The 26,778-nt window shown below is 21.8% G+C and overlaps 4 protein-coding genes across 8 annotated transcripts in view; 3 read left to right on the forward strand and 1 right to left on the reverse strand.

The window, feature by feature from the left end:
- Positions 1-5: 5 nt before the first annotated feature.
- Positions 6-6,390, reverse strand: LOC412251 (KAT8 regulatory NSL complex subunit 3). The gene is made up of 8 exons (XM_006563378.3): positions 6,190-6,390; positions 5,490-5,851; positions 4,829-5,414; positions 4,457-4,738; positions 3,680-4,372; positions 3,222-3,585; positions 2,929-3,120; positions 6-1,240 (listed from the first exon to the last, which is right to left on the reverse strand). The coding sequence occupies exons 2-8, from the start codon at positions 5,741-5,743 to the stop codon at positions 132-134; spliced, it is 3,480 nt and encodes a 1,159-aa protein (XP_006563441.2). The 5' UTR covers positions 5,744-5,851; positions 6,190-6,390; the 3' UTR covers positions 6-131.
- Positions 6,391-7,365: 975 nt separating this feature from the next.
- On the forward strand, positions 7,366-9,019 carry LOC551489 (phospholipid phosphatase 5). Of its 2 annotated transcripts, none has more exons than XM_006563380.3 (6): positions 7,366-7,768; positions 7,855-7,960; positions 8,043-8,190; positions 8,266-8,394; positions 8,487-8,654; positions 8,740-8,935. In XM_006563380.3, the coding sequence occupies exons 1-6, from the start codon at positions 7,686-7,688 to the stop codon at positions 8,889-8,891; spliced, it is 786 nt and encodes a 261-aa protein (XP_006563443.2). In that variant the 5' UTR covers positions 7,366-7,685; the 3' UTR covers positions 8,892-8,935. The 2 variants fall into 2 exon arrangements, with proteins under 2 accessions (XP_006563443.2, XP_623887.3); XM_623884.5 differs by having other exon boundaries at positions 7,374-7,768; positions 8,728-9,019.
- A 120-nt stretch (positions 9,020-9,139) lies between these two features.
- LOC551517 (beta-TrCP) lies at positions 9,140-16,281 on the forward strand. Of its 2 annotated transcripts, none has more exons than XM_623912.6 (9): positions 9,140-9,673; positions 13,575-13,809; positions 13,884-14,070; positions 14,128-14,584; positions 14,675-15,048; positions 15,166-15,244; positions 15,321-15,504; positions 15,575-15,622; positions 15,774-16,281. In XM_623912.6, exons 1-8 carry the CDS (start codon positions 9,620-9,622, stop codon positions 15,583-15,585), a joined length of 1,581 nt encoding a protein of 526 aa, XP_623915.2. In that variant the 5' UTR covers positions 9,140-9,619; the 3' UTR covers positions 15,586-15,622; positions 15,774-16,281. The 2 variants fall into 2 exon arrangements, with proteins under 2 accessions (XP_623915.2, XP_006563444.1); XM_006563381.3 differs by having other exon boundaries at positions 15,321-15,471.
- A 3,068-nt stretch (positions 16,282-19,349) lies between these two features.
- The window catches only part of LOC413636 (exportin-7), a 7,848-nt gene continuing 419 nt past the window's right edge, over positions 19,350-26,778 (forward strand). The window contains exons 1-14 of one of the 3 annotated variants that reach the window (XM_006563382.3): positions 19,350-19,497; positions 20,765-21,002; positions 21,068-21,234; positions 21,325-21,549; positions 21,657-22,527; positions 22,671-22,956; positions 23,070-23,214; positions 23,322-23,469; positions 23,547-23,706; positions 23,799-24,201; positions 24,281-24,443; positions 26,304-26,381; positions 26,468-26,658; positions 26,754-26,778. The exon at positions 26,754-26,778 is cut by the window's right edge and continues 103 nt beyond it. In XM_006563382.3, coding sequence (XP_006563445.1) covers positions 19,483-19,497; positions 20,765-21,002; positions 21,068-21,234; positions 21,325-21,549; positions 21,657-22,527; positions 22,671-22,956; positions 23,070-23,214; positions 23,322-23,469; positions 23,547-23,706; positions 23,799-24,201; positions 24,281-24,443; positions 26,304-26,381; positions 26,468-26,658; positions 26,754-26,778 — 3,115 coding nt within the window. In that variant the 5' untranslated portion in view covers positions 19,350-19,482. Of the gene's footprint in view, positions 19,498-19,553; positions 19,579-20,764; positions 21,003-21,067; positions 21,235-21,324; positions 21,550-21,656; positions 22,528-22,670; positions 22,957-23,069; positions 23,215-23,321; positions 23,470-23,546; positions 23,707-23,798; positions 24,202-24,280; positions 24,444-26,303; positions 26,382-26,467; positions 26,659-26,753 lie in introns of those variants that run through there. The other 2 variants (XM_397078.6, XM_006563383.3) reach the window with 2 other exon arrangements.

The raw sequence follows: 26,778 nt of genomic DNA on the forward strand, positions 1-26,778 counted from the left end.
TGAGTTTTAACGAGAAAATTAATAACTGTACCTTCCCTACAATGATTTAATTTTTATCATAAATCAGGATTTGCATGTACAATATACTTCATTTTGATACAAATGTATATCTTTAGTTGAGATGAAATATTTTACATTTGCAAATTTATTATATCGTCAATTTTAGTACATTCTGAATTATTTTCTTTAGATACATTTATCTTTATTTCAGTTAAACTTTCTTTTACATTATCATTTGTTTGTGATGCTAGATCAACTCTTTGTAGAGATATATGTTTACGTTCTATAATATTCATTTTTATAGCATCTTCTATTTCTAACACATCATCTATTATATTATTTTCGTTCTTTTTTATTTGCTTTGTTGCAATTTGTGTATATCGATGTTCATTTTTATCGAAATTTAACAATTTAGGTGCATTAATTTTATCAATTGTCTTTGTTACAATAACTTGTTCATTTTTATCATTTTGATAAGCTGATTGAGAATTTCTTTTTGCAAGAATTATTTTAGTATATTTAATAGTAGGTTGATTTGAACGAGTTTGTATTGGAATTGTAGTTTTAGTTTTGGATAAAGTAGGAGTTTGAGGCTTTGTTTGTAATATTACATGATTTAAATTTTGTACAGCTACATTAGGACATATAATAGCTTGGGTAGAAGGTGTCACAAATTTATTAGCTGTTTGTTGTAATTTATCTTGTTTGTTACTTATGAGAACAACTTTGGTATTGCTATTTAATTTAGGTGTATTTTTTTCATGAATATCTACAGGCATTGTTTGAGATAAAGATGAATTTTTATCAATAGAATTTAAATTGTCATCATCTTTTGCAAAGATTATTGGTATATCTAATATATTTCCTAATTCATCATCAATCTCATTTACAAGAGAATTCTTCTGTAATGTTTGAGGTTTATGGATTCTTTGTAAATTAGATGTGTTGACTGTAATCTTTGGCATTGTTTTAGTCGATTTTTGAGTGAGTTTTAATTTATTAGATAATGGTAAAATAGTTCCTGAGTTATGACTACTTAATGGTACTATTACTGATGAACAAGTAGGTTTAGCATTAAGAGAATTTTCAACCATAATTATATTCCCACATGATGTATTATGAGAGTTATTACAAGTTGTTACTTGTCGGGGTAATTGTGACATCTTGAATGTATCCAAGGAATGAGTAGAACTGAGCATCACATGCGAAGAACTACTGGATGTTGCCATGTCGTCCATCACTATAAACATATATATACATTTCAACAATTTTTAAAAATATAAATAAATATAAAAAATTTCATCATTACATTGTTATGATTTAGAGATAAACATTTTTCTTTTACATGAATTATGTAAATCTAATATCTTTAAAAATGATTATAATCATGCAAAAATTAAGCATAACGTAACATAATAAACATGATAATATAAAAAATTTTTAAGTTTGATTTTATATATATTTTTTAAAATTATTATAAATTATATAATCAAATATAATAATTAGCATAATTTTATTATTTTAAAAAATATATTTAAATATGTTTAAATAATGTTTAAATATGTTTAGATTATACAGTAATATAGTATATTTAAATTATTTTTCTACATAAAAAAAGATTATAAAAAAGATTTAAAAATTATAAATAAGAAAAAATTTTAATATCATTAATTTTTTGCAAATTATATAATTACATACATATATATACAATTTACATTAAGAGGATTTAGGGCAAGGAGACAAATAAATTCAAATTACATGGAAAAATGTTTATTTAACATAAAATAAAAAATAGTAGTAATATATTTACAACATATTACTTTATACTTTTAAATATAAACTTATATTAATTGTAAAAAAATAATATAAATACATGCTCTCTATAATTGGACATATGTTACATCACATGCTAAACAAAGATACATACATTTAATATCCTTATAGTATTTTTATATTAAAAAAATACTATATAAGAAATTTCTTTTCTATATATTTCTGTATATAAATATACCATTGTAAAGAAAAATGCAAATAATGTAATAAAAATGTTATGACTAGAAAAAATAAGATCTATTATTATTAAATTATTTTAATTATTCTATAATAAAAAATATACATATAATTAAGATCAAAATTTTTCTTTTTATATATATTTTCAAAAATATAAAGAGAATGGTACTTAAAATCGATACATTTTATGAAAAATTTATTTTCTCACATTAAGTTTTCATGCATAATATTTTTTTCATATATACGAATATGATCCTCCATATGAAGATGTTTTAGATCAAAATAGTAAATTATAAAAATATATAAAATTCAAAATTATTTTAATAAAAGAAAATATTAAATGATGTTATTAATAAATAATATAGGTAAAAATTCTAATACTAATGTTATGATATAGAATAAAAAACTTACATAATAGCAATTTGCATGATATAAATTTGATAAATGTATCGATAGATGACATGAATTCTTCCTTCCAGTGCTCTTTACTCACTAAATATATATACTAAATATTTATTTTGCTTAATTTTTTATACTTTTCATATTATATTTTAATTTTTTTAGGTCAAGAGATGAATTTCACAATTTAATTTTATTTTTATTTTTTACTTTTTTTTTCTTAGATATGAATTTATTAAATATATTTCAAATATATATGTTACAGTATAATTTTTATACATATATACAAAAATTATCATGAAATTTAGAGAATAAAATTAAAATTTTTTTAGATAAAGATTTTTTCTTATAAAAATTTCAGAATCTAAAATATTATTTAAAATAACAATAATTCAACTTTATAATCATTTTATGAATTCGTATTTTTATACTTGCAAAAAATATATACATTTGATTAAAGATTAAAAAAAGATTATGTAGGCAAGTTATTTAATAACTGATTAGATAATAATATTCTACCTTTTGATATCGTCGATGTAGTTGATGTTATGTTAGTTGCCACAGAATTATTTGGAGTTAATAAAATACTAGAAGCTGCAGATACACGTGCAGATGATGAATTAGTAGCAAGTGTGAGAGAAGTTTTTCCATTTTGTAAAATATTTGATAAAGTTCCATTTGATGTACCAATCGTAGGTTTACTATGTATGGCTATAAAAGAAGAAAAAACATACATGTTACATAAAATATATATAATATATATAATATATATAACAACATATAATGATAGTGAAACAATATGTAAAATTTACCTGCAGCAGTTAAGGTATTAACTCTAATTTGATTTCCCGATGTTGTTAAAACATTAACAAGTTTTGTATCTCCATTTTTGTCAGGAATATTGAGATGCCTATAGTTGTTTGATATTACTTTAGAAAAACCTTTATTTGATGATACAATAGTTTTCATTTTTGATACGTTTTGTAACTGTACATTCGTTGAAACAATTTTAGGCACTTTAGTTGATGCAATTGAAGATTTAGGAATATTTTTAATTGTTGTAGATATTGTTTGACCTGACGATGTTGGAGCTAATCGTATTGGACCAATTGGCGCTAAACTTGCCAATGAGCCAATGTTTAACGTTATACCACCATTATCTGAATTCGAATTTGACTGAAAAAATATATATATATATATATATATATATATGTATATATATATATATATATATATATATGTTCTCCTTTAATTAAAATTAAAAACTTACTTGTCCGGAAAGTCTAGACGTTATTAAATGCTCTACGAAATGATTTTTTTGATTATTAACAACTCGAGGTTTCCGTTTTACAGTTTGTGCATGATTTGTATGTATTCCACCTACTGCGATTATATTTTGTTGTGTACTAAATGTTCCTATTCGGGAAATTGTAGCTGATTGTGTATTTTGTCCAATAGATACAACAGAAGAAATTGGTGTATTCGGTCGTGACTTTTTTATAGTAGGAGAATTTGGTTTACTTTCAACAGAACTACTTGTTGAATTTCTTCGTTTTCGTGGTTCCTTTCTGTTGTTTTTATTTTCATAATTTGCCAATGATGTTGATCTTAATGGTAATGGATGTGGTTGCAAAAGAATAGTTCCTACAAAATCTCCAATTTCATCTAAGATACATCTATCTACCATATTTTGTGTAATACCCTCTGATATCTTTTTTGCAGTAGATATTCTTAAATGATCATCAGCAGTTCCAACTACTATCAAACTTGTTTCAACCATCATTTTTTCTCTAAGGTCTTCTAAATCATCAGATCTTACAAGTGTAGCATTTTGTCCTATTACAAACATAATTGGACATCGAATATCCATCAATGTATCATCAGATGTACCTCTTTTTCCTTCAACTGTAAAAAACGGAAAGCCAAGGCAAATAACTGCAGTTACATGTTCCATTTGTGCTACCTATAAATATTAAAGATTTCATATTGAATCTATTATATTATATTTCAATCATATTATATTAAAATATACCGATAAATGTTATACCTGACATGCAAGAGCAGCACCAGTATTAAAACCAACAAGAATAATAGGTCTACCAGGAAAATCACTTCTAATATCTTGTATTTTAGTTCTAGTGGCTTGAACTAATTGATCAATGCATACCATCATAGTCATTCTATTGGCTGATAAACCTAAATGTGTATGGACAGTAACAACCATTCCTAAAGCTCCTAATTGTGAAATCCATTTATGCTGCCGAGTAGAAATATTAGATCCTACTCCAGAAGGAACTATTATTAAAATTGGATTTCCTGGTAATTTTTTCTATAACAATAATAATCATATTTATATATATATTATAATAAATTCATATAAAATATATTTTGATATATATATAATAAAAAAAATAATTACAAGTCTATTGCTATTTAAACTTGGTGTAACAGGATCCCATGTCCGTTTAAGAAGTGATCCAAGAGTTTCCCATGTTATGGAACCCGTTTTTGCATTAATATTTGGTTGTACAGCAATCATTTTATCAATAAGTTGAGGAATTTTTAATCTTAAAGTTTGCAATATGTCAAGGTAAATACCAAGATATTCTTGAGGAAGATGATCAAACAATAAATTATGCAGCCATTGTGCAAGTCTCCAATCCCAACCAGCAGATGCCAATGTTTCCCGAAATCTTCTTGCAGCTGTATCAACTGATGTTCTTCGATAAATTGGTTCTATTGAATTATTTACTTTAGCTAATCTTGCAAGTCTTTCTGAATTTAATATTTTAAGAACTTTAGTAAATATTCGATTTTGAACAGGTGTCCATAAAATTTTATCAAGTTTCTCTTCCCAATCTTCATTTTCATCAGGTCTAGCAAAATTTGCTAATCTTTGTAATTCATCCATTTGATGCCGAGCTCTAGTAAAATCTATTGGTGGTACTAATAATTCATTATTATCCTCTTCTATATTAATTTCTTCATCTTGAATAATTTTTTCCCTAATATATAAAAAGTAATAATATCATTTTATGTTTAATAATTACATTTATAATTCTATTATTTTTAGTTCTTACATTGATAAATTTTTTTTTGGAAAAAATAATTTTTTTATTGGTTTTACATAAACATTTTCTGGTTTCCAATTCCATGGACGTGCATAACAATGATCTTTTGTTAGCACATTAACTTCAGTTTCATAACATCCAGCAAGTTGATGTAAATATGTAGTTAATCTACTAGGATTATCATCAAATGTATCACTAATAGGACTTGGTACTCTAGATGTATTTATCGATGTAGAAGGCATTGTTAATGTTGATGTTAACATTATTAAGTTCTTTATATTCAATATATTTATAAATATAATTGATTCTTGCAATAAATACTATAATCATTTACAATCTTCCTCATATAATTATTACTTCATATCTTGAATCTGAATCATGAAAATTAATATAAAATTATATATAATTAATCGAAATATTTTAATTAATTATCTAATTTCTTAAATATTTCTTAATAAATTAATCATAATCATAATATGTTAATTATCTATTTTCTTTTTAAATATAATTTTTAATATATATAAATAATGAAAAAGACTGATGAATAATATATATAAAAATTGAATTTTCGAAAATTTATGCATATACATGTACATAAATCTTCGAAATTTATATATATATATATATATATATATATATATATATATATATAAATAATTATTTATATTAATAAATTATATTAAATAACTATTTCTGTCATGAAACTAACCTTCACAGTATATTAAATTAGAGATTTTAAGTTTTACCATCATAACATTAATTATTTTACAATAATACGCAATGCTACTTCAAACAAAAAATGCAGTATAATCTAAGACATAAAAACACATGTAAAGTAAAAACATCGTAAGCATATAGTATCAATATATCGAATTCAAAATAATTTTATTAGTAATAGAGAGATAATTATTATACATCGATTTCATTAATTTAAAATGCAAAAAATGAAAAAAATAAAATTAATAAAAAGAAAGGTAGATACATAGATAGAATTCCAATTTATATAGCGCATAATATTTAGAACGATAAATGTCTACTGACACTTATGATACGTTAACCAATCAATTTGTAATTAAAGAATTAAATTAAATTTTACGTTAAAAATTTTTTTTTAACAAGTTGTTTAAATTAATAACAACTATAGAAATAGATCATAAATAAAATAATACTCATTTATATTACTCTATATTTGAGCTTTCAATTTTTGAAATATTTTATAATAAAGTCCGATTTTCAATAAATATTTACTATATTATTATTATTAATTATATTAACATTAACTAAATTTTAATTATTATTATAAAATAAAAATTAATATAAAAAATAATATTATAATATTAGTACTTTAAATACTAATATTAAATTGAATATTCAATTAAAAAATTAGTAATTAAATATAATGTTTTTTATATTAAAATATTTGAATTTTCTATATGTTCAAATATTTTTTTATATATATAATGTTTGAATATATTTTTAATAAATATACATTTAAAGTATTATAAATATACATTAAAGTAAATTTAATATTGCCAATTATAATTTTTTATTAAAAATTTATAAATGATTAATATTTATATTTAAAAAAAATATTTTATTAGATTAAAAAAATTTAATAAAAAATTATTAATATATTTTTTATAATTTTATAATAAATAAAAAATGAAAACTTTTTAGATAATAAAAAAAAATCTTTAATAACTAATGTTATATAAATATATAATTATATATATATTTATATATTGAATTATTTGAGTTGTATAATTTCAAATTATATGTTTATATTATATATTATTGTTGGCAAGTTAGCTAAATTGCTTGTACGGAATGCGAATCTGATTGGTTGATTTCAATATTCATAAAAATAAGTATTCATATTGGTTGAAAATATCACATCACAAATAAAATCATATAGGTTGTGCAATAAGTGATGGAAAGAAATATTTCTGGTATCCCTGTAGGGTTTAAACTTTTTCTAGTGCCAACGTATTTATTATATATATTTTTATAATATTTGTATTATAATTACTTCAAATTCATAATGAATATTATACATGATACAGATTTTTTAATAAAATATTTGTTTGACATGTTATTACGAATTATCTTAGTGAAATTACTTATATAAATTTTTCAATAGAAACATATTTATTATACATACTTCTATAATATTTATGTTATAATATTTCAAATTTCAAATTCATAATGAGTATTATATATGGTAAAGATTTTTTAGTAGGATATTTATTTGATATATTATTACGAATTGTTTTAGTGGGATTATTTATGTAAGTTTTGTTTAACTAGTTTACAAATAAAATAAATCTTTATCTTTATTTTTTATATATAAATTTATTATTTTTTATATTTATAGTGAATTAGAAAAAGCAGAACCATTTACTAGAATAATTCATGAAGATGAATTATGGTTATATAAAAAACCAAGAACAGAATCTTATGTTCCAACTACTATATTATGGGTAATGCATATTAAATTATAGTTAAATCTTATCTATAAAATTAATTTAAATATTTATTATTATTATTATTTATTTATTTTAGCCCTTAGTTTTCACAATGCCTGTTATAATAATTTTTTGTGTTTTTCTGGTCTACAAAGATAAAACTGACATTTATCAAGCAATATTAGCTGTCACTTTAGCATTAGGATTTAATGGTGTTATTACAGACATTATAAAACTTATTGTTGGTAAGAATTTTAAAATATTAATGTTAAAAATATTATTATATAATATTGTTATAATAATAATTTATTTTTTGGTAGGTCGTCCTCGGCCAGATTTTTTTTGGAGATGTTTTCCTGATGGACAGACAAATCCAGATTTCAAATGTAATGGAAATCCAGTTGTTATAAAAGATGGAAAAAAATCATTCCCAAGTGGTCATTCTTCATGTATGTTAAAAAATGAAATATTTTTTTAGAAATATTTAAATTATGTTAAAAGATCTATTTATATATATAATACATATATATTTATTTTTTAGTTGCATTTACAAGCTTTGGTTTTATTGCGTTATATATAGCTGGTAAACTACATACATTTAGTCTGGGCAAGGGACAGTTATGGAAATTATTTGCATTTGTGTTACCAATTTGTATTGCTCTTTTAATTGCATTAAGTAGAACATTTGATTATCATCATCATTGGCAAGGTAAACAAATAAATATTTATTTATTATTTATTTTAATTAACAAATAAATATTTTAATATCCCCAAAATGTTAGATGTGGTTGTAGGTTCGATAATAGGATACTTTTTGGCATATATGTGTTATAGATACTATTATCCACCATTAGATTCACAGGTATGTCATAAACCATATGCTGCTCTTAATCAAATTCAGTTGGAAAATACAAGAAATAAAAATGAACAAATCAAATGGATTTAATAAAAAAGACTAAAGGATTAAAATAATTTAAAATATAAATATTCCATATTTTTATTTTACATTATTTTTTTTTTTATACATTATTTGTAAATGTAACAAGTATATAAATATATATGTTTTTATGAATAGATTGTAAATATAAATAAACGTATTAATGTATTTAATAAAAAATATTTTTAATAAATAAAATTACTTGAAATTATGTTTGAAACATGCGCGAAATATTTTGCGCATATGCGCCATCTTGGAAATTTCATGTTTGATGCGCCACCAAGTTGATTCAGTCAAACAGAAGCAGTTGTGAACTTGATAGTGTTAGTGCTTCTCAGGCTTTTTATCTTGGCGGTTAATCGTGTGCATATTTTTATAAATTTTGGAATTCATTCAGATATCTCGTATATTTTTAAAGAAAATTAATTATATTTTGAATATTGTTCATATATAAGATTAGTACATTTTTCCATATGAATTAAGAGTTGTATTATATACGCACACACACATTTAGATTTCTTGATTCTGTAAGTGACATAGTTATTTACGAGCTGTTGTGTTGGTGAAATGTTGTCTCAACTTCCTGTACATGGCGAGGACTCATGAGCGTCGTCAGTCGTGTTGAATAATCAAACGCTAGTGTTCAAACTGTGTTTTATCCTTTTACTAGAACTTTCCACCAAATAAATCTATTTACATCATTTGAATCAACGATATTGTGTCAGTTTTGTGTGAAAATGATGAACATGGAAACAGATGAGATTATCGAAGATACAAATACGAATCTTCAGGTACGCAACTTATATTAGTATTTTTGATCCGAAACCTACCGCCATCTTATGTCTCCTTATGATGGAGAAATTTACTAATTTTTGTGATCGACCGTTATTTTTTATAAAGATTTTTATTATAAGCACTTTTTAATGAAAGCTATTAGTCAGAATGTCCTATGCGTAAGAGGTTATAGAATGCGATTGTATACTGTTATTTATGATTGTGATCATTTCTTTTAGTTTTTCATATCAAGTTATTTACGTGCATTTGATAATGACAGTTATCAACAATTTATTATTTTAATGAAAATTAAAATTAATTTCAATTCTTTTTTACTGAATTTAATTAAAATAGTTCTATTATATATTATATTATTTGTAAAATATAAAAAATATTTTACTTTGATTAAAGTTATTAAAAATGTATGTATATTAATGATATATATATATTTTTAAAATAAATATGTATATTTTTAAGAATAAAGTGTAAATTATGCTTAATATTCATGTCATCAAACGATTGGAATTAATTTTTTATTATAAATAAAATATTATAATTATATTTTATATGTAATTTACAAATATATAATTAATATTTCCATTTAGATATTTTTTTCTATATATTTTTTATTTTCTTAATTTTTTTTAACGAAATAAAAATATTTAAACATAAAATTGATTCTTTTTTAAAGTGCTATTAAATTGTAATATTAATAAGTTCCATTATTTATTAAAATTAACTTATTTATTAAGATTTTACATTTTTATCATGTTTTTATAAAATTGATCTATACAAACTACAAATATATTTTTTATTTAAAAATTATAATTAATATTTAAATAGTACTAATATAATTTGATCGAATATGATTGTTTCGTTGTTAGAACAAAGAATTGATTAAACATAGGTTATCTTTTATCTTGACAGACTGAGAACAACTTACTATATAATCAATGTTTTAGCTTCTTAACTTTTTCTCTTTTGTCTTTTTTCTTTTATGATTTTCTATTTTTTTTTTAGCATTTCTTTTATATTTCTAATGTTAAACTATGAAATATTATACTTACAATAATAATAAATAATCGAAAAGAATTTATAGTTTAATTTTCCAACTTTTATTCTTTTATACGAATTTAGAACAATTGAAAATTAATGTTTTTATCTATCATTGACGTTTAATTTAATAATGATATTGATTTATATATAATTGGATATAAATAAAAAATTTTCAAATATATATTTTGAAAATTTTTTTTAAGATACATTTTTATTTTCAAAAGAAAATAATTCATTTGTTTTTTTTTTTTTTTTAATTAAAAAAAATATGATTATAATTTTGATTGATAAATCAACATTTAATAATAAATTAATTATATATTTGTTATAAAATAATTAATATTTATAAAAATAAAATATAAAATGATTAAATTATATAAATGAATGATAAATTCTACGATCTATATATATATATTGTATTGTTAATGTAAATGAATTGTTTATGTATGCATCGTTAAAATTAAACTATAATATCTGTATTTCGAAATGTTGCGAGAAAAAAAAAGAATAAATTGCAATTTTTATATTAAAAAATTTTGTAAATTTAAATAATATCATTTCTATCAATATTTTTTTTTCATTCAAGTATAGAAATTTGAAATGAATAAAAAACAGTTTTTTTTATGTTTTATATATTTGCGTAACTTAAAATGATATTAAATTTTGATTGAAAGAATATACCTATATACTATGAATATATTTGTATTATCATTTTCATTATTGTATTATCATTAATGTTCTGTTTGTGAATATTTTATTAAAATATATTTTCATCAAATATCATGTCGTTAATTAAAATAAATGAACTCTGAATTGTTTTGTCAAAATGTACTATATGACTTGTCGAAAAATATTATTCCTTTATTTAATGATTCATAGTTCGATTTTTCTTTTTGTTACATTATCATACATATTTTTTAATTTTTTATATTAATTTATTATATTTTATCATAAATTGAATTTATATAATAAAAAATATGATTAATAGTTAAAAACAATAATATGGGTACCATAATTAAAAAATTTATGATCATTTTATAAAATATTATTATATGTATAAATCATTATGATATATATAAATTTTTCTATATATTTTTGAAATTTCCAAATTAATTTTTTTCTTTCCATATTTAGAAAAATGTTTTAAAATTTAATACTATAGGTATTTATAGTTAAGGATAGAATTTTGACACATACTCATATTTTAAATACGTTTTTGTTAAATACTTCGAAATATATTTTTTGCATTTTTTTTTCATATATTCTGTTTATAAATTTTATATTTTCCTATTTAAACACATTTTTTAATTTCATATTTAATAACATTTTTTTAATTAAATTTTTATACTCGTGACATATATCATGCATCAATTTTAATATTTTTGTGATATTTGTCAATAAATATTATAAAATTATCTATAAATATGACTATAAATAAAATGATAAAAATTGCGAAGTACATAATTATTTTTTTATTACAACTCTTTTTTTTTATTATCTTTCCTTTGTTTTTTTTGTATCTTGGTACGTGCAAACATTATTGATAATATCAATAGATATTTAAAAGAAATAATAATTAGTATTTATTTTTATCAATATTTTTTTATAAACAATTACATTAATTTAAATTAAAAAATAATAATCATCAAAATATTTCATAAACATAAGTATTATTATTTTTCTATGAAAATTTAAAATGAAATTGTTCTTTTTATTTTTTATTAAATGAAAAAGAGGACGTAAGAGATACGAAGACAAAGAGATATAAAGAGCATAGATTCGACACGAGTTCGCGATCCCGTTATACTGGGAATACTGTAGAGAAACATTTTCAGATGATCGAGGTACTCCTGGATCACTAGGACTCTCAATGTTGCTATGCCACCTTTTACAGTCGAGTGATCATGATATTTTAAATCGAAGAATCATTATATACCTAATGTACATAATATACACACAACATATTTCAGGTGTTTCGTATATTATTTTGTATATGTACTACAAAAAGATTTGTTGATAGATTTATTTCTATCGTTAAAAAAAGTTTAATCAATAACGATATAATTAATGAATTAAAATATTAACGTAACATTTGGATTTTTAATTTTAAATATTTAATTTCTATTACAAAACATTTAATAAAATTATGCGTTTATTATAAGTGTTCGCTTACAAAAGTAATAAGCGTTAATAAGTAGGTCAAACAAAATATTAGATTAGTGTAGACGACGACCCGTCAATGGAATTTTCTTTTTACAAATCATTTGGCTAATAAAATTTGACTTAGTAACAAATTTTAAAATAATAAGTAATTTTTTTTTTTTTTTTTTTTTTTTTTTTAATGATTGATTATATTATATATTTAATCATTATATTTTATACACAATTTTAAATTTATTGTTGATAAGAGATATCTTATACCTATAGAAAATATTGTAATTGAAAATAATAAATAACATTTTTAAATTTCAATTTCTATGAACATTTAATGTTTTAAAAAAAATGTAATCTATTTGAGGTCAAGATCCTAATACCATATTCTATTTTAAGTTACATATTATTTAAATATATTTTATATAATATTTGTAAATAATATTTGTAAACAGTATAAATACTGTTATAATATGTATTACATTTTAAAATATAGATATTATAAAAAATATATGTATATATATTCCTATATGTACCTTCAAATATATGTGATATTTGTAATAATTCATCAAGGTATATATATTTTTATATTTATATTATTATTTTTTAATTAAATTGCAATTATTTCTCAATATATTATATTCATATAAAAAAATATTTTTATTGTATTGGTTGCATATATTAATTATAATTTTTATAATGTTTTTACAGTATCCAATAACAATACTTTATGATCCTACTCGCAAGAAAGAATTGCCATCTGGAGTTTCAGCACAATATAGACAAGAAAAAGAAACTTGTATGAAGCTTTTTGAGAAGTGGAGTGAACCAGAACAAGTTAATTTTGTTGAACAATTATTAACAAGAATGTGTCATTATCAGCATGGGCACATCAATGCATACTTGAAACCAATGTTGCAAAGAGATTTTATTTCTTTATTGCCAAGTGAGTATTTTTATTAAATCATTTTTAATTAAATATTAAATCTTTTATAAAAATATATATATTTTTGTTATCAGAAAAAGGATTAGATCATGTAGCAGAAAGTATTCTTTCTTATCTTGATGCTGATTCATTAATTGCTGCTGAATTAGTATGTAAAGAATGGCATAGAGTAATTAGTGAAGGAATGCTTTGGAAAAAATTAATTGAATGTAAAGTTCGAACTGATTCAATATGGAGAGGTCTTGCAGAAAGGAGAGGATGGTTAGTTAATATATTTTATGAAATCTTATTTATTTATTAATTTATTAATCTTTTTAGGATTCAATATTTATTTAAACCAAGACCAGGAGAAAGTCATCCAAATCATAATTTCTATAGATCTCTTTATCCCAAAATAGTTAAAGATATTGATAGTATAGATAGTAATTGGAGAATGGGAAGATTTAATCTTCAAAGAATAAACTGTAGAAGTGAAAATTCTAAAGGTGTTTACTGTTTGCAATATGATGATCAAAAAATTGTCTCTGGTCTTAGAGACAATACTATTAAAATATGGGACAGAAGTACATTACAATGCATTAAGGTCTTAACAGGACACACTGGTTCTGTCTTATGTTTACAGTATGATGACAAAGCAATAATATCTGGTTCTTCTGATAGCACTGTAAGAGTTTGGGATGCTAATACAGGAGAAATGGTTAATACATTAATACATCATTGTGAAGCAGTTTTACATCTTAGATTTAATAATGGCATGATGGTCACTTGTTCAAAGGTCAATAAATTTTTATATTTTAATTTTTTATATTTTAATATATTCTATTTATATATTACTGAAAAAATACTATTTCTTCATTATATTTAGGATCGTTCAATTGCTGTATGGGATATGACATCACAGACGGAAATTGCATTAAGAAGAGTATTAGTGGGTCACAGGGCAGCAGTGAATGTTGTTGATTTTGATGAAAAATATATTGTTTCTGCTAGTGGTGATAGGACTATTAAAGTATGGAAAACATCTACTTGCGAATTTGTGCGAACATTAAATGGACATAAACGGGGTATAGCGTGTTTGCAATATAAGGACTGTTTAGTAGTTAGTGGTAGCAGTGATAACACAATCAGATTATGGGATATTGAATGTGGTGCGTGCTTGCGCGTTTTAGAAGGACACGACGAATTGGTCAGATGTATTAGATTTGATAGCAAGCACATAGTTAGTGGAGCTTATGATGGGTAAATACAAAAAATATTTTTATGTTTTAATTTATATTATATATATATATATATATATATATATATATATATATATATATATATATATATATATATTTATATATTTTTATGTTACAGAAAAATTAAAGTATGGGATTTGGTGGCAGCATTAGATCCACGTGCTTTAACTAACTCGCTTTGTATACGTACATTAGTGGTAAAATATTTTATACATTTTATTTTATTATTATATAAAATTATTTTCATAATGATGTTATATATTTACAATATAGGAACACACAGGTCGTGTATTTCGACTTCAGTTCGATGAATTCCAGATAGTATCGTCATCACATGATGATACAATATTAATTTGGGATTTTCTGAATTTTAATCCATCAAATGGATCTGTATCTTGTGGACCTGCAACAATAAATGCATCAGGTGTGAATCAATCCGATACTAGATCTCCATCTCGTAAGTACGATAAGAAAGACTTTTATTCTATGTACTTGTTATTTTTTAACAATATGAATTTTATTTATAGCATTCGAGTGACGCATCCCTATGAATATTTCTTCATTGTGATATAATTGTAAGTACAGCATATAAGTTTAAATAGAAGATATAAACTAATATACTATATATTTATGAATTTATGTTTATTTCTTTTTAATAATTATAAAATGTTTCTTGATTTTTATTATAATTTATAGAAGTATGTTAGATTTATATATTTGTTTCAGACAAGTGATTAGTGAGTGAGTTCAATGTGTTCACAATAGTGTACGCAGAAAATGAAGAATCAGTGTCCAGTGTGAACAGCGCTTAAAAAGAAACAGAATCTCAAAAAGACACGGTCATTGACTTTTGTTTATTATTTGCTGTGAAAAGCAAAAGTAATTCTCTAAAATAGGATATATATGAAGTGACACACAAAACTGCGAATTAATTTATATGCGCTTGACGCACTGCGTTTAGTAACGAACAATATAATTAAAATCACATAAATACATCCCATGGATGTAAACAATTGTTTGCTTTGGCCATATTTGGAATTCTTCTACGCTCTATGACATGATAGAAGTTGACCATTTTCCTACTACTATGAAAAAAAGACTTACAATACGTAAAGAAAATGAAAATGTTTTTAGGCTGGATACACTTAATAAGATGTTAGCTGTATTATAGTAAATTAATGATATTTTTTTTTTTAATGTAATTAATTTATAGTAAAGAGATTGTAAAATGTCATTTGATGGAGTACTTATCTGGTGTGAATGTGGACGTTCAAATCTTGATATGTGGAAGGATTATTATAATTATCATATTTCATTATCTTCTAAATCTAGCTAATGTGAAATAATTATATCCATATCTAGCATTATAGATGTACAGTCATTGATGGAGAACATAGTAATTTCCATGAACATTAATTTTATGAAATTTATATTATATTAAAAAGTAAATGGAAAACTAATAATCTCTGCACAGTCATTGATAAAATACCATTTGCATTTAAAATATAAAGTTTCATTATATCGAAATGTAAATATTAATTCATAAAAAGCAATATAATAATTCTGAAATAATTCTAGCTGCAATGAAGGAATTATAATATTTTTGACTAATGATCTAGTATAGATCATATGTTTCAATTTTTGTTTAATTTAGTTAATAGTCACATTTTTTCAATTATAAATCATAATTGTGTTCTGAACAATATTATATGAGTTAAAGTATACTTGTCATTTTTGAGATTTTATAAATGCTATTAAAATTCCTACGATAATAATAATACAAAAATATATGTTTACATATTGATGTACTGAACAATAGAATAACATAACTGAATAATAGAATAATATCTTAAAATTATTATAAAATAATATATATAAATATATATTCATATATATTTCGGTAAATATAAGAATGATTTGAATTTTAATCACATCAAAAAATTCAAAACCAAATTTATGAATATACGCACGTGCAAGTTCGCGCGCATATATATATATATATATACAATATCTTTAATTAATTTCAATACATATATTTTAAATTTTATACAAAATAGATTTTGCATGAAAATTTAATCGCGAATATGCATTAAAAATTTATTGAAAAAAAAAAAGAATTAATATAATATCACGGATAAAATATATGAAGTTACTTCACTTTTGAATTACATAACTAACAGATAGTATTATTAAATAGTACTTGTATATTATATTATTTCAAATATTATATAACTTTTTAAAAGTAAAAAAATGATGCAAAATTATGAACTGCATGTAGTTAAATCAGGTACAAAGAATTGTGATTTTTAAGCTAGAATAATAGCATGAAAAATTTTCTATATCTTTGTGGTATGTACATATGAGATTCCAGTGCAAACATTACTTTTGTAGTAGACAGCATGTTTCGAATTCTTAAAATACTTTAATGAAAAAATAACATAATAGAGAAAATAGCATAACAGACAGGTAATCTTTGTAAGCACATACTTTATTATACAATTATCTAAATATATGTATACATAGATAGTAAAATTATATATATATTGCTATTTCTTATATTCCATTTTGGAATGTAAACTTATATATATATATATTTTTTTTATTTAGATTGGGGTCTTAAAATGTTTAATTAAATATATAAAATTTTTATTATAAAAAACTTATTTCTTTAATAACAATTTGTAATATAACAATAATGAGAATATGTTTAAAATATTAATTTAGTTTTGATCATAATTTGAATTTATCTAGAATAATGATTTGATAAAACTATCTTTAAGAAAATATTGTGATGTTTATTGTTAATATTAATATAAAAGTTCATGTATGAATTAATTACATAAAAATAATATGAAGGCTGTGCAAAAGCTATACTTGAAATACAATATCTGTATAAGAAAATGCGATTTTAATGCAAAATAGTATCCATCTCACTATCCCTTAAATTTAATAAAATTCTTTATAAAATCAAATTATATATATTATAAAATATAAAAAACTTATTTTAAAATATTATTTTTTATCAAAATATTAAAGCTTTTAATCTTTTGGAATTTAAATATTTAAAATTTATTTACAAAATACATATTATATATAATTAGAAGTAATGATCAAAGCTATATATATTGATGAAATTCATATATTACAAATTTAGTTAAATTGCTAATTTAATTATTTATGATTAATCTATTATAGTTGCAATTTATTATTTTTATTTAAAATTAATAAATTTTCTTGTAAATTATTGGATTATTATGAATTAATTATATTATTCTACATTTGAATAAATTCTATATGTATGAATTAGAATTATATTATAAAATATAAAATTACAAAGATTGTATTTATATTTTATATATTTAAAATTAATTTATTATTTCTTACAATTAATAATATATAATAATATATTTTATCTAAAATAACATAACATTTTATCAACATTTGAAATTATTTTGAAAAGAAAAAAGGCCCCAATTTAAATGTTATATTCTCATTCCATTATTTATACATTATATATCATCATAAATAATGCTATAAAGTATATAAAAATTACCATAAATTATAATTAAAATAATCATTATTTATATAATTCCAGTTTTTTCTTTAATATAATAATTATCACAAAAAAATCAAATTCATTAAAAAAATAAATTCATATTAAAAAAAGAATATAATAAGTATCATTATTTATATGTATGATTATATATACATATATATGTAATTTTTATATAAAAAAAAATCATCTATATATTTCGTTTAATGTTTTATATTTTTTAGAAATCGTAAATTTTTATTTTTGCATTTATTCATACAAATTTAAAACGATAAAAAATTACAATATCCATTTATATGTACATATGTAACAAATATAAATGTTTAAAAAAAATTTTCAATCAAGATTAAAATATTTCATAAAATTAAATTTTGCGTAAAATAATTACTTACAATTTAATTTATGGTTTTATTTTTTTGTTTATAATTTAAATACTATAAAAAATTATGAAATCTATTATATTTTATTATTATTTTATATAATGTAAATATATTATATTTTATTAAATTTTTATAATATAATAATACAAAAACAATAATTAATAATAAAAATCAAATTAATTAATTTTTTTAAATTAGTCTATTCATAGTTAATCTACTTATTAGTTGAATTATAAAATTTGAAAAATAATTAAATATGTTTTAATTTCTTTTAATATTGTGATATATTATGATAATTTTTATAGTCGAAGTAGTGAAGATTCAGCTTAATTCTCCTTCCATCTTTTTAAGGTAAAAGGTATATATTTTTTTTCTTTTGTTAATAAAGGTGGCGTTGTTGATGCTTCCGTCGTAAGAAACGTCGTTTCTACATAAATGTTGTGGCAGTCGAGATTAAAGCATGTGATCCTGCCTTCATTGTAGATAATACAAAGCTGCGAAAATGGCGGATGAACAGGTGAGTTACCGATCAAAATAATGTGCAAACCTCAAAATGCGGTGGAGTTATTTATGATGAAGTGATTTCGAAAATCGTGTGGTAAGCTAGCTGGTGGTAAATCTGTTGCAAGTTACGTGTTTTCGACGTGTGTCTCAAACATTTTGCTGCTAGAAAACTTAAGTATTCTTGGAAGCTATGTTGTTTGTTGCCGGACCACAGTGATTATTTTGTCGCGCTGTCAATGAAAATGCAATCACAAACTGAAAGATTTTTTTGCTTTAATTTTATTGACATTTTATTATACAAACAAAACCATGTTGACAATATGTAAAACTTTAACCTCGTTTTTTCATAAATAGTATTTTATACAGACATAATTTTGAAATTTCAGAACAAAAAGGATAGAAATATAATTTAAATCATGAATTTTATATTTGAATATTAATATTTGAAAAAAATATAAATTATGTTTTTTATGTATTTATATTAAATTATTATTTAAAATTACTTAAAAAATAGCATAACCTATTCACTTTTATTTTACAATATAAACTGATGTTTTTTTCTGTTATTTTAATATATTAATTGCTGTATTTAGTTGATATTAATTATAAATATTCTTTTAATTTATTGTAATTTTTTAATTTAAATTAAAAATAATACGAAAATACTTTGATATATATTTTTAAAACAATTTTTAAAACAAGCTTAGTTTTAAATTTCATTAATTAATATCTTTTATTTACAAAATAAATATTGCTTAAAAATTAAAAACAATAATAAGTATTAATTTTATTATAAAAGATAAAAGTTATTATAAAAGATATAATTTTATTTAATTTTCATTTTTAAAAAATGAATAAATCTAAGAAAAATTTATAATTATTTATTTTGATAATTATAATTTTCAAAAATGTTGGGAGATATATATAATTAATTTAATATTTTAATGTTTTTTTTTAATTTTGATTTCATATTTTTTTTCTTAATATTAATCTAAATATTAAATTTAGTACTAAGAAAAATATATTATAAATAAATGATATAATTTTAAAATTTTAAAATAATATTTGTGAAATATCAATAAATAATTGAAAAAATATTTATATATAATTCATTAATTATTATATTCAAAATAAATAAAGTTATATACTAACAAATGATTAAATTTATTAATGAATTTGAAAAGTGAAATAATGGTTTTGAAATATATAAACTTAAAATATCTACATGGATATATTCAAGCCTATGACAAATTATATCACTAAGAATGGATCACATGCAGGAAGTACGGCAGCTGGAGTTGCTATGCAAGCAGTTGTATGAATCACAAGATTCTGCGCATCGTGTAGAGGCTGAAAAAGCACTTGTTGCTTTTCAAAATGCTCCAGATACGCTTACAAAGTGCCAGCTCTTACTTGATCGAGGAGATTCTGCATATGCTCAGTTATTGGCAGCCACTACTTTGACAAAATTAGCTTCCCGTTCAGCAGGACTTAGTTTACAACAAAGGCTTGACATAAGTAAATATTGGAAAGTAAAAAACAATTGAAGATGCGTGAATTTAATATCTATAATTTTATTTCAGGAAATTATATTCTCAATTATTTAGCAACTCAACCAAAGTTACCAAACTTTGTAATACAAGCTCTAGTTACACTATTTGCTAGAATATCAAAGTTTGGTTGGTTTGATATTGATAAAGATGAATATGTTTTTAGAAATGTGGTTAGTGATGTAACAAAGTTTCTTCAGGTTAGTTATTATTTTAAAATTTTTAAATATTTTTTTTCTTTTTTCTATTTTAAAATTCTTTTATTTAATATTTTAATATGTAATATACAGGGATCAGTAGAACACTGTATGATAGGAGTTCAATTACTTTCTCAATTAACATGTGAAATGAATCAAGTATCGGATGCAGATGCAAACAGATCTATTACAAAACACAGAAAAATTGCCAGTCATTTCAGAGATACACAGCTCTTTGAAATATTTAGGTTATCTTGTACTTTATTAAGTACAGCTCGAGAAAATTGTAAAAATTTAAATTTTAATGATGAAGCACAGGTATGTTTTCTATTTTTTTTCTTTTTTTTAAAGAATATTTTCATCATAAAAAAATATTTTACAATATTTATGTATTACATATTATTATCATTTCTTTTTTTATTTAGCATGGTTTAATAAGACAACTTTTAAAACTAGCACAAAACTGTTTGACATTTGACTTCATTGGAACATCAACAGATGAAAGTTCTGATGACCTTAGTACAGTACAAATCCCAACTTGCTGGAGACCTGCATTTTTGGATTTTACATCTCTGAAACTTTTCTTTGATTTATATCACAGTTTACCTAATACACTATCATCTTTGGCTCTTTCATGTTTGGTCCAAATAGCATCTGTTAGAAGAAGTTTATTTTCAAACCCAGAAAGAGCACAATTTTTAACACATTTAGTTAGTGGTATAAAACACATACTACAAAATCCTCAAGGTCTAAGTGATCCCGAAAATTATCATGAATTTTGTAGACTGTTATCAAGACTGAAAAGCAATTTTCAACTTGGAGAATTGGTTTTAGTCAAAGATTATCCAGAAGCTATACAATTAATTGCAAAATTTACAATCCAGAGTTTACAAATGTGGCAATTTGCACCAAATAGTTTACATTATCTTTTAACTTTATGGCAAAGAATGGTATCATCTATGCCTTATGTAAAAGCAGGAGATCCACATTTATTAAATACATATACTCCAGAAATTGTAAATGCATACATTACTTCAAGACTTGAATCAGTTGCAATAGTAGTTAGGGAGGGTTTGGAAGATCCACTTGATGATTTAGGAATAGTTCATCAACAATTAGAACAAATATCTGTAATTGTAAGGTGTGAATATCAAAAAACATGTACTTTATTAGTACAACTTTTTGATCAAGCTGCTAGAACATACCAAGAATTAATGACACAAACAGCATCTCCAACACAACGAATGGATATCACTATACAAGAAGGTCAACTTACTTGGCTTGTATATATTATAGGTAAAAAAATTTTTAGAGTAACAAATTTTGATTTAATAAAATGTAATAAAAATTTTTTATTCTTTCTATTCTTATTATTTCTATTTAAAAATAACAAAAAAATATATATTAAACATGAATTATATTTGATACTTAAAAAATAGGTGGTGTTATTGGAGGAAAAATAACATTTAATAGTAATGAAGAATATGATGCAATGGATGGCGAGCTCGTATGTAGAGTACTTCAATTAATGAATTTGACTGATTCAAGACTTGCACAAGGTGGCTGTGAAAAATTGGAGTTAGCAATGTTGAGTTTCTTTGAACAATTTCGTAAAATATATGTAGGTGATCAAGTTCAAAAAAATTCTAAAGTATATAGAAGATTGTCAGATGTTTTGGGAGTTAATGATGAATCTATGGTACTTGGTATTCTTATTCGGAAAATGTAAGTAAAAAAATATAATACTTTTATTAATATTATTAAATATTTAGAATATTTATAATACAAATAAATAGATAAAATTATTAGAATTTATAATCTCAATATTATATTTGCAGAATAACAAATCTCAAGTATTGGGGTCGTAGTGAACAAATTATTTCCAAAACATTACAATTATTAAATGACTTATCTGTAGGATATAGTTGTGTCCGTAAACTTGTAAAATTAGAGGAAGTACAATTTATGCTCAATAATCATACAGTATGTAAAAAATTTCTTATAAAAAAATTAAATAGAAATAATATATATATATATGTATGTATGTATGTATGTATATATGTGTATATATATTTTTTTTTTATTAATAGAGAGAGCATTTTCCATTTTTGGGAAACAATGTTGCTGTAACAGAAATGCGATGTAGATCGATGTTCTATACATCCTTGGGTAGATTATTAATGGTAGATCTAGGAGAAGATGAAGAAAGGTTTCATACATTTATGTTACCATTAACAAGTATGAAAGTTATTTTTTATTAAGTGTTTTAATATGCTTATTTAATATTTACATTTTTCACATTTTCCATTTTGTAGGTGCATTTGAAAGTTTAGGACAATTAATTGGTCCTGCTGATCCTTCACTTTTTGCAGCAGAAGAAGCAAAAAAAGCACTGATTGGTTTAGCAAGAGATTTAAGAGGTTTAGCTTATGCATTCAATACAAAAACATCTTATATGATGCTCTTTGATTGGATGTATCCTTTTTGTGAAATACAATTCGATAAATGATCAATAAATGATAACTTTTTTTAATTTTTAAATATAAAGTACCTTAATTTATGTATAGTTATCCTAATTATACACCAATTTTATTACATGCTGTGGAATTATGGCATTATGAACCACAGGTTACTACACCCGTCCTAAAATTATTTGCAGAATTAGTACAAAATAGAAGTCAACGATTACAGTTTGATGCATCTTCTCCAAATGGAATTTTATTATTTCGTGAAGCTAGTAAAGTAATATGTAGTTATGGTAATCGTATATTAAATGTTGAAGTTCCAAAGGATCAAATATATCCCTTAAAACTTAAAGGGATAAGTATATGCTTCAGTATGTTAAAAGCAGCTTTGTGTGGAAGTTACGTAAATTTTGGAGTATTCAGATTATATGGCGATGAGGCATTAGATAATGCACTTAATACATTTGTAAAATTACTTCTTAGTATACCACAAAGTGATTTATTGGTATGCACTAATTAATTAAACATTATATTCAAAAGTTATAAAAATAGTTATCTTACATTCAATTTTTTTTTTTTTGTAGGATTATCCAAAATTATCTACAACATATTTTGTGTTACTTGAATGTTTGGCTCAAGATCACATGGTGTTCCTTTCAACATTAGAACCCAGAGTATTCTTGTATATTTTATCAAGCATCAGTGAAGGCCTTACAGCACTAGGTGCGCAAAAAGACTCCTATACAGGTCTGTGCGGCTGATTCTATTTTATTATCATTCTCTTATCCTCTATGCCTTGCCATGGGGTTATAAGATCCAAATCATTTAGAATTTCTTTTTTTCTTTTTTATTTTTAAAAAAAAATATTTATTAAATATTCCATATTTTATTTTTATAAAATTAATAAATTATGAATAATTATTCATAACTAAAATATAAAAATATGTATAACATATATATAAAAATATTTTGGTTTTAAAATTCTTTGAAGCTCAGAATTTCTTTATATTAGAAATATATTTAAAGCTTTAAAAATATATAAATAATATTGTATCTTATAAATACAAGATAAATCACATAACTTCATATAAGTTATAAATTATTTTTGTATGTAAATATTTTGTAAAAAAAGTTGCATGATATAGAAGATTTATAAAAATGGTAAAAATATGTAACATATGAAAATGAAGTTTGTTTTTTTAATGGGATCATATATTATGTAAAGCATTAATGTTTTATAAAAAATTATTAATTTCAGAAATATTTTAATTTGAATTTTATAAAACTTATCATATACAAATATGGAAACCATAAATAAAAGAGTATCACTTTGCATATATGTTATTCTGTATATAAATTTTATGAAATTTTTTGTTATAAATAATTAAGCTTAATATTTTTTTATAGGAAATAATAATCTAAAAATAGATTTGATTTTCATGTTTTCCATATATTTATTTGCAAATAAATTAATAATATCAAATTATGATTTTTCTGTATCATGCAACTTTTATATGAAATATTTTTTATATAATAAATAATTTATGAATTATTTGAAATGATCATATTATGTGATTTACGTTTATAATAATCATGCATGTATGAATTTTTATTGAACACGCAAATTTAATATAATTTTATTATTACTAATATAAAATTAAAAGAAATTAAAAAAGAAATAGTTATTAAGAACATTTAATTTTGTTTATTTATTTGCTTTTTGCATTGTTGCTTGGAATGTAAACCTGCATTTAGGTATATTAGTTCTGCTATAGTTTGAAAGTTAAAAAAATAAATGTATGCTAAGCAAATTTTATTCGTATGACAAGAATGATTAAATTACTATAATTATATAGGCAATAAGAGGATTGGAGTTTGTAGAATCTAGACCCTAATTGTTATTGTTCTATTCTCTTTTTTCTTTTTTTTTTTTTTTTAATTTTTATTCTATTTCTATTTTTAATGTTGTATTTAATAATAATATTATATTATAGACGATTTATGAAATTTTTATTTATTTAAAATTAAACTATACATATAGTGGGTCTAGCACACATAGTCAGCCGCACAGCTGGCATGCTATTAAAATATTTTATTATTCATAGACATAAGTTCTTTATTACTAATTTACTAATTATTACATGTTTTTCCTTCATATTTTATTTTTTTCATTATTCAATATTATTATTATTATTATGATTTATTAAATTATATGCAATATTATGAAAATTTGAAATTTGAATTTGAAAATTATATATGTTTGTTCATTTATTTATTTAAAATTGATAACTATTTTTTTATTTATTTTTATTATCAATAACAGAAACTTTAAATTTTTCTTATATCTAAAATTATATTATATATAATCAAAGAAATATTTAACATAATGAATAAACAAATAATTTTACAGAACTCATATTATTTTCAAGGTAGGTCATTGTATTAAGTATCACAATAGCTATTTATATATATTTATGTTTTTATATTATTTTTCTTTTTATTAACTTATTCTTATTTAATTTATTCTTATTTAAAATATTTTTTATTTTATTTTACTTAAATATAAAAATATAATAATTCAATAAAAATAAAAAAAATTTATTACAGATACAATGGTCTGTACTGGTTGTTGTGCAACACTTGATCATATTGTGACTTACTTGTTTAAACAATTATATCAAAAAGGTATTATCTATTTGCTATCATTTGAATCAAATTAATAAATATGATTATAATATGAATGTAAATACAATATATTCTTTTTTTGTTAGGAGGATATCCAGGAAGGAAAAATACTGTAGTTCCAGGAGGTGGAGATTTATTCTTACAAGTTTTGAAACAACATCCTGAAATTCTTCAGCAAATGTTAAGTACTGTTTTAAATGTGATAATGTTTGAAGATTGTAGAAATCAATGGAGTATGTCACGTCCTCTGTTGGGATTAATTCTTTTAAATGAAGAAGTAAGTATTTATATAGTGTATTTTATATAATATATTTTATAAATTATATTAATAAGATTTTATAATTTTTAAATATTTATTAATAAATATTACAGTATTTTAATCAATTACGAGAAAATA

Source organism: Apis mellifera, linkage group LG15 (assembly GCF_003254395.2).
Source record: "Apis mellifera strain DH4 linkage group LG15, Amel_HAv3.1, whole genome shotgun sequence".
Classification (NCBI taxonomy): Eukaryota; Metazoa; Arthropoda; class Insecta; order Hymenoptera; family Apidae; genus Apis; species Apis mellifera.